Raw genomic sequence first — 13,658 nt, forward strand, 5'->3', positions numbered from 1 at the left:
TATGTGGCTCTCGTGCAGTGTGCTACGTCTTTCCCCTCTGTGAATAATGAACGTAGGTGCGACTTTGCTGTGACTTTCGGAGCAGCGTTGGCACCCTTGGGAATCTTGGCGGAACAAAAATGGAATGCTAGTTGAAGTGTAGGTCTTGTTGATGATTTGAGATTTTTTTTCAAGTAGTGACTGTATCAGTAACATGTGAGGTCATGCGTGCCGTATAGCACAGCGATTGTGGAAACATCATCTGGGCTTGTTTACGAGGGCGCAGTGGGAGCGTCAATGTAGCTCTTGTCGCTTGCTTATATTCCTGGCCCCGGCTGTAAGACGATGCTCTGGACGACCTTCTGCTACTAATCGTGAGGCCGGTACTCCGCAAGAAGCTTGAAAAATAAAGCGAATAACTGCTTCCGACTTTGCTTCTGGACTGCTGCTGTACGCGGGACCTTTTCAGATAGCGATACCGGAAGGCACCGCGCGTCCTTCCTTCTCTCTCTCCGTCTCCTTCTGTTCAGGCCATCCCAGTTCCATTCTCACCCCGCGCTATCAAGCGTATCTCGGTGAAACGCAATGCCAGCACTGTGAAGCATTAAGGACGAGTGGTATCCTTGGTTGGCGATATTTAAACCTCACACAAACAACTCGTGGCAGAGCTCCGCTAGAGTTCAGAGCGGGCTCGCGTGCACTTTAGAATTGCAGTAGCCATGAGGATTTTGTGGCTACTTCTGCTGGTGGCAGCAACCTCCGGTAAGTGCACAGCTTTTGGGGATATGTGACACGTTGCGACAGATTAGGCACGAGGAATTATAAAGCTAACGCACCTTCATCTAACGGCGACGATGGTTAAAACGTTCAGCTTTCTCGTTATCAGTGTCGTTGGGGTTCTAGAAGCCCACAGAGTTTTGGTGACGGGGTGGACGCCATCACTGAGCCCAAGAAATCTTCGCTTTAAATCCAAACTGCTTCGAACTTCTCGGAATGGCGCAATGGGACAGGTGTCGGCTTTATAACGCGAGAAACCCAGGTTTGGTTCTAACGACGGGAAGAGCTTTTTTTTCTTGAGGCGCTCAATATGCCTTCTCGTATTGTCATTGTCGCTTCGGACCCCCCATTCGGTAAAGTTCGCTTTTCTGGAGTGCGCTTTTGTGACGGGACGGTTTTCATCGTTGAGGTATAGAAATCTTCGCTTTAGAAATCCGCTTGGTGGACGTCGACATAATTCCAGTTAAAATTCTAGCGGGGGTGCATTAAAGTAACCGGAAACAACAGAATATTTCACGTTGCGACCAGAAATCATTTCGTAACGATTCACGAATATTATCTCCGACGCGTTTGAAGAATCAATTTCCTGCCTAATATTCTTGGCATTATACACAATATGGTTCTCCCTGAGGGTTTAGTAAGATGCACCACTATAAATGACCCTCCGACAATAAACTGGAGTAATGTACCAGGCAGACACCCCACGTTGGCTAACATGGAAGCAGTAATACGCTTTCCAGTTTTGCTTTCGCCAGTTCACATTTACAGCGGTATGGAAGCACGTTACCTCGTTAATGGCGTCGCCTGTTCTGAAAGCTACCTCACAATAGAGACAAAGGTTTTGTTCCTCTGATTCGACATTCAAGGTCAGCTTGCGTTCGAATATTCGCAGTCGATTCGAGTATTCGAAATTTTGATATTTTGAAAACAGAAAGGAGACATAAACCGGCGGAAAATATTTGCCGCTCGTCACGGCTGTTCTTTCCTTGGGGAGGGGAATGAAATGCTAGGATTATCAAGATCATAAAATACCTTTGAGGTGATCCACTCCCAGTTTATCCACTTTAATCCACTCCCAGTTATGTTCGATTTGTGAACGGGCATTCAATACCGCGATACGTGTGCACACCGAAGCTGCTTTTGGGCTATGAGGTGTGATGTAGTAAAAAGCTACGAGGTAATTTCCAAATACGCGAGGGTTTTCAAGGTGCACCGATGTTTAGTACACGTACGAGTTCTTCGTTCTCGTTGCCGCACAAAAGAATAAAAAGGAACTAAGGCAAATGGAGAGATCGCCCGTAACATAACTTATCTGGCTATTTAGCCGGAGTAAAGCGCGTTGGTTTATCTGCCGTGGCTTGCGCTGCACCAACAAGCGGGATGACGTCACAATCGTTTGGTTGTCGTGTCGTGGTGTCGGAGCACTCCAGCTCTCATTTTCCTTAATTTCACGGCTATCATAGACTTCTAGACTTATCTGCCTGTCTCCGAACAAGTTATAGAGGGTAAACATGCCAACTATCTGTTAAAAAAAGTCTTGCCGATTCGGCAGCGTGATGTCAGAGCCGACATCAGCCAATCGACGGTGAGGATGGGGTGAAAGAAAAAACACTTTCGAACGTACATATTTCGTCCAGAATTTCTGCAAATCGGGCGCGAAAACTCAGATAAGGGTATACTCAGTCTAGGTATTGATCTTACAAGGTATTAACACTATGTTTGTAGTTCATTTCCAGTGTCTCTTTAAGGATAGCAATCACAACTAAGCAATTTATTCCCCTTGTATTCACGAGATGATCGCCGGCCAAATGTAGGCGCACCGTCTTTTCATGCAAAGCAGGTCATGCCCAGCGCTATTGTTAGTTAGAATCAGCTCCTGCGTGTTGTTGCATAAATCTTTGAAGTTGATGTCGGGAGGTGCGCAATGTAAACAGCTGTTATTTTCATTTGCATTGTTTTCTCTGCCATCTTAGAATATTGGTTAGACACCACTCCTTACATTCTGTAATGTTCATTGACCGTGAGGGTAAGTTAATAGAGAAAATAAATATTTAACATCAGTGTGCAATGCAACCACCTGATTGAAAAAGCAATTGTTGACCTGGAGATTTCGAGGTACTTCATTCTGTGCCATTAAGGCCCTGAGCCCTAGGTCTAGGACTAGGGCTTCCAGGGCAAACATACGCAGCGGTTTTTGTGCTTAGATAACCACTCAAAACAATGTTTCAACGCTGTCTAATAATTCACACTTGGAATTAACCACATTATTTTTAAGGTGAAAACTTAAAGCACGCCAGTCCGCCAAAACCCGTCGTCGTCGTCGTTGTCGTAGCTGTTGTTGTCGTCGTCTGGTCAAAAAATGGCCGCCGCTCTAAAGAGAAAAAAAAAACACACGTGTGATCTGATAGGATATCAGCTCTCGGCTCCACTGCAGCAGCCAAATCCGGTACCGCTGGGATAACTCCGAACATGTTAGCGGCAGATCAAAGTTTGTTGTCATTGTTCCTTTGTTCGCGGCAAATACTCACATGGAGCATTGGCCAGAAATCGGGAGCTTTGGGGAGTTAGTGTGCCTGCTTTACAAAACCCACAAAACTATGAACGAAACCACCCGGAGTACTTTGCACCAAAAGACAAAAAAAAAAAACACAAGCGAAAAAGTGGCGTAAATATGAGGAACAGTAAAAAAACGTCGTCAATAGGTATCGCTATGCTGTCGTCTACAAAGCACGTAAGGTGGTAGTGAAGTGTCCCGAGCGAAGGTGGAGGGAGAGAGTAAGCATTTATTCGACAATACTGCGGTGGTTTAGCCGTCACTGCGTGGGGCTGGCTGGCCTCAGTTTAGGTACCCTTGGGCGCTGGCTGCAACCCCAGCACGGCTGAACAGAGATCTGGTGAGCGCGGGAGTGGGAAGAGAAAAGGTTTGGATTGAGGGTGGGTGATTGGGTGTGTTGAAAACACCACACCATAGGGTAGGTAGTATTAGCAAGGTGGCACAAGTTACAGGTGAGGGAGTATTGGGTTGCAGAGATAGAGTGTAGGATGGGAGAGAGAGAGAGAGAGAGAGAGAGAGAGAGAGAGAGAGAGAGAGAGAGAGAGAGAGAGAGAGAGAGAGAGAGAGAGAGAGAGAGAGAGAATGCCTTTAATGAAAGCTGAAGAGGTCAGCCAAACTAACGGTAGGGCTTGTTCTCCAGATGGGGTGAATACAGTGAGTTGACAGCGAAAAATAGAGAGAAAAAGAAGAGGAAAGAAAGAAAGGGGAGTAAGAGGGGAAATGCACACATATAAAAAATGTACATGCTCAGAGGGTTCAGAGACCCTCTTCTGGCCCTGTTTCCGCAAGAAAAGTAAGCAGTGCTTTTGTACCCAGCTCTGCCTCCTCACAATTTCGCCACGGTCCAAGGAAGTGTGAGGGTTTCAAGGACATCCGCGTCGTAGTCGCACAAGTGCTTTCGATGCTGTTGCCCGCTGACTGGCATATCGCGAGAAGTGGCTTAAAATGTGCCTGATGTTGTCTGTAGTAGAGCACACTGTACACAATGGCGACTCTACCCAGCCCAGCTTTAACAAGAAGCTTCGGGTGTATGCAACATTAAGTCGCAGCCGGTGTACCACGCCTTCAGTGCGCTTTGTCAGACCCCGTGGATATGGGAAATCGCACTGAGGGTCTATAGCATGAAGAGGCGCATAACTGCTTAGAGGATCCTGCCAAGGCGGCAGCTGGAGTTGCCATCCTAGGTCGATTGCAGCTGCTTTGCTATCTTCGTTGGAAAACGGGATTCCAACGGTGAAGTTGAGGTCGTGGGCTTCTCTGGCGACCGCATCGGAGATCTTGTTGCCTGTTATACCAGAATGACCTGGTATCCACTGAAGGAAAATTTCATATCCTTCGTGCACCGCCCTCGAAAATATTTCGTTCATATCGCAGTCAAGTTGATTGCGACAATCAGGCGGCTTATTTAGTAGTTGCAAGGCTGGACAGGAATCGGAAAGAATTACCCACCGCCGAGCGGGTCTTCCGCTTATGTAAAGAAGTGCTGCTCTGACAGCTGCTAGCTCAGTTGCCGTGGAGGATGTTCTGTGGCTGAGCTTTTCTTTAATGGACCGTCCCGCTGACGGAATCCATACGCCGATTGCCGAAGACGCCGAAGTCACGGATCCATCCGTGTGCACTTGGATGTGGTCTGGATAACGGGTTTGGATATGCTCCAAGACAAAATATGTCAAGGCAGATGCGGGCATAGACGACTTTTTGCCTATTCCAGGTATAGTGGTGCACACAGCCCATGCCGCGTACAACCACGGGGGAGTAGCAGGCAGCTTGGGTCGGAGGTAATTAGATGGCAGGACGTGCAGGACGTGCACCACGCGAGACGCAGAAGCGGCAGCCAGTGGATGAGCAAAGCATCGAGAAACATGTCGATCGCCAGTACGGAGCAATTCCTGTGAACGGAGAGTGGTCGCAGAAAAGCACCTTGCCTCACATAAGGTTCCTATCGGGGAGGTGCATTTTGGAAGGCCCAGGCATGTTCGCAGTGCTCGAGCTTGCAAGCTTTCCAGAAACTTCAAGGGAGTTGCAATAGGTCGTTGTAAACGACGCCAGATTGATGCTTCCTTCTTGGTCAATCGATGGTGCCGTGGAAGCAGTGTAGGGGGTAGACTCATGGATGTCGGGGTACCATTATGGAATAGCGGAAGGATAGGGGGGGCTCGGCACGGGGATTTTTTTCTAACTTTTTGTGCTTATTGCTGATTGTGGTTATCTTATTGCTGAATAAAGAGTGTGGTATATGGTTCAGAGCCCTTCAGACACTGCTTTATTTCCTTGCAGGGTTCGAGGTTGGGACGGAGTATCTTTACGATTACAATGGCACAATGGGCATCGCCAATCCCGAGCACCCTCTGCACTCCACAGGCGTCCACTTTCGGAGTAAACTTATAGTGCAGCCAATGAGCGACCACACGCACTTCAAGGTAATCATGATAAGTCGACCACTGCATTCTTAAACATGTATACACGAATAAAACGCCGCAGCTTTTATTAATCCCTGTTGCGAGGATTTAAAAAACTCTAGATAGCATATCCCCTTCCCCGAAAGGGCCGCAGGGAAAAAAGAACAGAGGGAACAGAGCCAAAAAAACTACCCCTCTTGTATAAGCATGAACACTGCTCCCGCGCAAACACTGCGTCGTTGAAACTTGGGTAGTGGTTCCGGATGCGACTTAGGACAATCGTACAATTCAAGACCTCGCCTGATCTGGAATCCTCATTGACCACATCATTCAAAGAAAAATAAAAATGTCAGCACCATCCTCGCCATCACGCCCCCTCCCCCCCCCCCCTCCAAAAAAAAACACGGTCTAATACAGTAATTCCTCGTGAACTCGAAGTAGTAAAGTTCGCTTGAAATTTCAAGATAAGCAGGGTTTCTAGTTAAATGAAATGCCGAAAATTTGCGGCCACTTGGTTGAAATAAGAGCTAATGCTGGCAACAAAAGCTCCACTGCACAGGGACGCTTTCGTAACAGAGGCGAAAACGCCCGCAGGAAAAACGAATTTTTATTATTGCGGAAGAGGCAACTGCTTGATGCTCTCCTGTTCCGCGTTCGCAGATTGGGCCAGAAAAGCGTTCTCGAGCTGCTCAATGCATCGAATCGATTTTTGGTCACCATTTTACCTTGTCGCAAAGCAGGCGCAGCATCTTAGTTGTTTTCGTCGGTGTAGGCACTTCTCGGGGCTCCTCTTCGTCCTCGTGATCAGCTGCATCCTCCGCAGATCTCTCAACGATGTAGGCGTCGGACAGCATTCCGGTAACGGGAACATCGGCATCGTACAGCGTGAATTCGCCGTTGAAAAGTGATCGAACGGAGACCTTATCAGCTGTCCGTAGCGGACTTTGCCTTGTGTCCTCTCTTTCTCCACATTTCGAGATATCCGCCTTCCCCGGAACGTTTCGAGTTAAAGCGGGGCAAACACATGGCGCCTATGGGAGTTAAATACACGGCGAAAACAGTTTCCACTTAACTGATATTTCGAGATATCTGAGTTCGAGTTAACGAGGGATCACTGTAGCTGACAAATATTACGGCAAGAGATTTGCTGACTAACCAGGTGCAGAGGTGTCTTACTGCAGTCAGACACGAGTGGTCATGTCTACCGCTCACGTTATTACCAGGGCACACTTCTGTTAAGAATATAATTGGCAAAACGTCATTGTTTAGAGTTGAGCTGAAAAATAAGAAATATGATAAATGGCGCAGTGAAACATCCGAAGAAACGCGTTAAGACACCGGGTCTTCGACTAACTATCTCTTCTCAACCTCTGATATGGCCCTGTGGTTCCGATGGTCCGTTTTTATGAAATCATCTTCAACTGAGTTCAAGCGCTCAGCAAAGAAAAACGACCACATTTAATTAATTATGCCGAATCCCGACGCAGCGGAGAAAATTCTAGGACGTCTTCCACTGGAACCTAAGCAATATGATGCTATGTAAAGTACCGCTGGCTATAGGTGAAAATGACCGTTCGTGTGTACCTATTTCCCGACATCCCCATCGTTATCCTTGCCAATTCCTCGTGGAAAGACAGCTTCTCCCTTCCTACTTAATGATTGGAGTGGGTCCATGGTGACCATTGTTCCTCACGACGCACTATGGGGTTTCCTACATGAGAAAGGGATTGCTGGGTGCTTGTGTATTCGTATGTGTACGAACGGCTTCATCATTTCCAAGCTCATACAAACTTATTTAAGAAAAGTATCACCCAGAATCTGTACCGTCGGTAGTAGTACAGGAGTACACGCTAAAACGACGAGACATGTGTGCGATAGTCTCTGCTCGAATAAAGACACAATGAAATTTGATTCGTTAATAAAAACTACTTTTTCCCGATAACATCGATACCAATTTTATCGCAAGCTTCATGCCAGTAATGAGGATAGCAAAAAAAATGAAAGGCGTTCCACTCAATGTGAAAGCTATCAGTAGTGCAGAGCAGTGATTCGCCATGATGCTCTGTATCGCCGTTATCCGCTCGCTGCTACCATTCAATGCCATTCAAACTTCCTCCCTTCCCAGTGCTCGCGCGCCCCCTGCCTGAAACTACGCCAGCGAGAGTTCTGGTCTGTTTGTGCATGTTTTTCGCTAGAAACAAACCCAACGAGCGTTCCTAACTAAATGAATGCAGGCGCTGGCGGTTAGTTACGTATATTCTGCCTCAAATGTAACTGCAGTTTTCTTTGCGCTAAACAACGGGGAAATGTATGACAAGCGCCAGCGGGTAACGAGTTTCAAACGCTTATGACTGTATAAACCGCTTGGCTTTCGAAGCATCTAGGTTACGCCGTGACGACAGCCGCGACGACGGAACGCCGTGTGGCTCTACTTGGGTCTAGCGAGCGAGCTACGATGACAAGGCGAGCCCCTAAAGTGCTCTGCACTTAAAACAAAACAAATGAGCAGTGGTGACTCCCCCTAGCCAATATCCGGCGACGCCCATATGATGTCACATAATATTGTTTGCGCGATTTGCGGCCGCCGAACAAAGCCACTGCCAAGAAACACGAACGGGTGAGTGTAACGGGGACTCAAGTTCTATTTGATTGCATCGCCTGAGTGCTAACCTGTAGTTAACATTCTGCTAACTATGTTTTTAATGCTTGGCCATGTTTCGTCACTCCTGACCAAATTATGTCACTGAAGGGAGAAATTTGAAATATGTTTCAATATTCCCTGCGTTTTTTCGATTTTAAGCAGTCTTTCGTGGCAGGATTGGAGCTGTTGTAGTTGGCAAAGTTCCGATCTTACAAACCAAACTGAGTTGTATTTTGTCTCCACGGCCCCTTTGAGTTCAATGACTCACGAAAAAATTGGCTGGTGATTACGATACTCCCTAATGCGATATTTGGGCGCAGCAGCAGTGCGCCGAAGCAGCAATCATTTGTGGGTTCTCTCTACGGCAGCGATGATGAGCCTCTGCGTCGGCGGAGCGAAGTGCGTCTTGGGAAGGGACCACAAACTGCGTCTCAAGCGAACGCACATCATAGTCACGCGCACGCCCCACTCACGTTGTCGCCAGCGTCGCGCACACGGGCGTGTCGTGCGGGCACAGCATACTGCAACCCCTCCCCCACCACGACCTTTCGGAGAGCGCTGGCTCGCGCCACCCCGGTGAACCGCCCTCCCCTCACAACTTCGCGACACCCTCCTCCTTTGCTTTCTTTCCCTATTCGGTCTTGCCATCGTTCACTCAGTTACGACGGCGACGCGGCTCAGCCCAGAGATGGGCGCCAAAGGGCTGCGCCCTAAAACACCAGAACCTGATTTTCCTAAATTGCCTGCTCCGACGAATCTTCCCAGATTTTGAACTTCGAAGCGGCGACGTACAACCTGGATAATGTCAGCCTGTGCGACTACGAGATGAAGTTTGTGATGAACGAACTGATGTCCGGAGTACTCGAGCACCCGTTCGCCGCCAAGTTCGACGAAGGAAAGGTACTTGTAAATATTATCCTTTATCTCACTCGCCTCTCCAATTCTTCAACACAAGGGCTCAATGTATGCCGTTTCGTGACACATGAAGAAGCAGAGCTAGAAGCGGTGTTCGCACTTTTTTTCTTTTCCGGCTTGCTGATGTTTCGCAAAAGCCTTTTTTCTTAGTCCTAACAAATATAGTTCTAAATACTAACTCGCTACAGGAAAGCTCCACTTGATTTAGACGAGGACAGGTTGTTTGTTAAATAAGCACGGAATAAACCGGAAGGTTTACTTACAGTACGCCATTGTTTATGCATTAGGAATATTTTGAACAGCGAAGCTGTTGAGCAAATCGTTTGTTTGTGGTGTACCCAGTTTAACTTACCGAAAAATACCGAGCACTCGTGCACGCGTGCCTCGAGCGCATGTTCGTCAAGCTAGGCATACCGCCTTCGGGAGATTGGCCAATATTGACCAAAAAAGAAAAGCTCCAGCATTCACCGTGTTCCTCGAGCGCACGTTCGTCAAGCCGGGCATACCCACTTAGGGACACTGGCCAACATTAGTCACAAAAAAACTCCAGTGTTCGTCATGTCGTGGCAACATTTCCTGCGCAACCAGAATGAAACGCCATAACTTACGCCTCTCGTTCGTTCGTCCTGGTGTCGTCGTTCGCATGCGCTCTGTCATGCCCAAGCTGCTGTAGGTTCATCACTGATTCCACATGGCCCGGCCGCGGATAGTTTAAACGACCGATAAAGAGGCCGTGCTTCGAGAAGCCCGGCGTGCAAAGCATCCGCTAGGGACGAAAAGTCGCGCTTGCGGAGTGCTGTACGAGAGCGTCGACCAAAACGACGAGTTCCCTCTGGCCTTGCTCAACACAAGGTCACTGAAATGCCATGCCTCTTACAATGATACTAAAGCTCAACTTTGTGGCCTTAAATGATCACCTACAAAAGCTTCGCCATTCAAGTCTTGCCCGTGAGTGCAAGCTTCCCCGAGTTTCTTGCTCAAGACCTAAATAAAATCAATTTCTTTACAAAGTTACAAGAAGGGCAGACAATGTGAACTTTGCTTTGTTTTGTTGTAGCAGCACTATTCAACACACTTACTAAATATGCACAAATAATGCGCTATCTTAGCAGGCGCTGCGGGATGCGTGCGGGTGCACGAGGCGTTATTTTAAGGAGATTTACATTTCTGTATTAAAATAATTGCGATAACTAATAGAAGTGCCGAACCATTTCATATAAATGCAGTCAGGTATCAGGCGATATTTTTTATCATCATTCATGGTAAGGCCGGCTTTATTTATTTACTTGTTTGTTTGTTTGTTTGTTTGTTTGTTTGTTTGTTTGTTTGTTTGTTTGTTTCATCAAGTGAACTCTCGGATCTAGCAAGGTACGGCCTCCGTTTAGGCCATTCTGGCGTCAGCTGCGGCAAAATCAGGAGGTCATAATAAATTATCGCAACATTTATTTTTTAATGCGGTGTATGATACCTCTTTGTTTCTTGGTACACGTTAGGGGGCCGAAAGTTGTTGCGAGGTAAACAGAATTGCACAGAAAATCGGAGCGCGAGGCGTGAGCATGGGCGCCCCTTCCACTACTTGCCACGCCATGTCCTACCTTCTGGAACTGGCCATAGGTGTACATTTAACTTATATGTCTATTTGTAGCTGTAACTCCCTCTAATACTTCTTAAGGAGCATTTGTGAATTCCGCACGCTTTTTCGTGCATCGCAGATTGAAGAGGTCGACCTCGGGAGCAGCGAACCATTGTGGTCCAGGAACTTGAAGAAGGGGGTCCTATCGCTCTTCCAGCTGGACCTCGTCAAAGGACGTCATGAGCACCCTCATGATGACCAATACCATGTCAGAGAGGTAAAGTACCAACTGAAGTTGGAGAGGGGATGCCTAACCTGGGGTTTTTTGTATGTTGCGAACGTGTCAAGCACCTTTATCACGGCAAAGCACAAAGCCTTGCTTGGATGCTCATAGATACCTTACTTCAGCAATTTAGCAAGACTCGCATTGTGTCTTCAAATATTGCACCGTGCACTACATCAGTGCGACGTGTTTTGTGAGCCTGCTTGAAAGCTTGAAAGCTGCTTTTTTTTTTCTGTTTGTTGTTCGGTTGTTGTGTAATTTTCGTGCTTCAACACCCCTCATGTAAAACCCCACCCATTGGGGTCTTAGAGGTATCTGTAAATAAATAAATAAATAAATAAATAAATAAATAAATAAATAAATAAATAAATAAATAAATAAATAAATAAATATCAATAACGAGGTGATTCCAGTGCAGGGAGCATGAGTACCGACATCGCCCAAGCCACTCTTTGTTTCGCTGATGGTCTGCTTAGATCTCGCGAACGAACCGGCAAGCTTAGAATTCTTTCTCAACAACGACGAGGCGAAGACAAGATTGGTCGAAAAATCCTAGTTTTGTCTCTCAGAAGCGTAGCTTCGATGCGTATACTTGTCAAGCAGATACGTGAGCACGTAGTTACGGCTACAGGCACGCATATGTGGCAAAACGCGTGGCCAGCGGACTCATTAGCTCTGTAACCTATACGAGCTGTCGCTTGTTAGCTCTAGGCAATGACGACAGTGTGAGTGGGCTGTAACGTGAGCGCCTATAAAAATGTCTGATTCATTCTATGGCTAAGTTGTATTCATTCTATGGGTTTTATTCCGAAATACAATAAATTGGAATTCACTCCTGGCACGCCCCCAGCAAGGCGTGAGAGTGGTTGACCACTCAGCGGTTTGTAAATCGAAAAGATTAATCGGGTCAGCATACCAAGATCCATGTGTGATGGGCACTAAGAGCGTACAATGTCTACCCCCGGTGAGCGCTACTTACTTCTCGACACGTTATGACTCCTCCCCCCCCCCCCCCCCGAACCGAACCCTGCGCGTGATGTGTTAAAAATAAGAGAAAGCGCGCATGTTTGACAAACATGCGTCTAAATGCTGCGTCAAGCCATCTGGTGCGCGAACAGGGGGACAGAAAATGGAACAGAAATACAAGAATTCCCACATGGTGATAGTGCATAAGATAGACAGGAATTGTTAGATTAACGCTGACAAAAAAGAGCTACCTCGCCTTTAAAAAAAGAGTGGCCACCAACGACCCCAAAAGCAATATATTTTCTCTCGAAATAGGTGGTATATAGCGAATTAAGATGGCAAAATGAGGGGCTCGTTGAATTAAGAGAGAAATAAGGGTTGGCAGTCAAGAAAACCTCGGAAAGCAAAGGGAAGACGGTGGTAGGTCATTGAAACAGATGACGAATTTACGAATTTGGAAAGACAGAAAGAAAGTCAGACATACAGAAAGAATATATATATATATATATATATATATATATATATATATATATATATATATATATATATATATATATATATATATATATATATATATATATATATATATATATATATATATATATATAGGGAGTAGTAGAACTTTGAAGATGGTAGAGAACACAAGAGAAGAAAAACTTCGAACAAGGTAAAAGCACGATTGTGGCCTACGTTTCAGCAAAGAGAACTTGCTTTCCTCAGGGCAATCTCTCGCCTGGCAGGCAGGGTTTATATAGGGGTAGGACCCCAGGTGAAAGGAGAGGGAAAGATGGAAGGGAAATTGAGCAAGCTGATTGGTTTCGGAGTGTGTCGGGGGAGAGATTGAGGGGCCAAGAAGGTTGTCTAGTTTAAGCCGCGAAGTAGGTCACACGGAAGTCAGCTGGTGGTTGATATTCGTGGAATTTTTGGACAGACAGGATGAGAGGGTGCTTATTGACCCGCCGCGGGGTATAGGGAAAGGATCTCAGAACCGCCCGAAGCAGACCAGGCGGTGAGGGTGGGGTCCTATCAGAAACTATCTGCAAGCCTCAGGTCAAAAGAAAAGATAGAGACGGGGGGAAAACTAACTAGGTTAAGAAAAAAAGAAAAAAAAGTAGGAAAAAAAAATAAACAGGGAGGGAAACCATATAAACCCACACACAAAAGAAAAAGCAATGACCCGGCAACTGAAATGGCACGTGTCACCCACGGCAACATTCCTGGAACAGGCCTGTCCTGAAACTCAAAAACGAAAAGATAAAGTTAGAGTGACGTACGGGGCACAAGACCACGCGGAGTAAAAAAAAAAGGAGAAATTAAATTTATAAAATTGAATTCCAAAAGCAAAGGTTGGAGGGATGAGGGCGAGTATTAAGCTAGACGCTAAGGAATAAAAAAAAAGGAAAAGAAATCAGGTGACCAGGTACGGAGCAGAGTGAACGGTCAGTCTTCGGATGAGGTATATGCACGATCAAATTTTAAGTCTCCTAGGGACAGGAAATACCGAGAATCCTACTTAATTCACAAATTCAACTCCATGGAACCTGCTGGAATTAATGCGTCTAAGGGCAACT

General features: G+C 46.5%; 1 protein-coding gene across 2 annotated transcripts in view; it reads left to right on the top strand.

Moving 5' to 3' along the window:
* Positions 1-591: 591 nt before the first annotated feature.
* Positions 592-13,658, top strand: part of LOC144163192 (vitellogenin-6-like) — a 69,265-nt gene continuing 56,198 nt past the window's right edge. For both annotated transcript variants that reach the window (XM_077694023.1, XM_077694024.1), the window contains exons 1-4: positions 592-741; positions 5,588-5,730; positions 9,116-9,250; positions 10,978-11,115. In XM_077694023.1, the coding sequence (XP_077550149.1) occupies positions 699-741; positions 5,588-5,730; positions 9,116-9,250; positions 10,978-11,115 (459 nt within the window). In that variant the 5' untranslated portion in view covers positions 592-698. The remainder of the gene's footprint in view (positions 742-5,587; positions 5,731-9,115; positions 9,251-10,977; positions 11,116-13,658) is intronic.

The sequence above is a fragment of the Haemaphysalis longicornis genome, unplaced genomic scaffold, assembly GCF_048455015.1.
Source record: "Haemaphysalis longicornis isolate Haplotype H1 unplaced genomic scaffold, Haemaphysalis longicornis Haplotype H1 scaffold_12, whole genome shotgun sequence".
NCBI lineage: Eukaryota > Metazoa > Arthropoda > Arachnida > Ixodida > Ixodidae > Haemaphysalis > Haemaphysalis longicornis.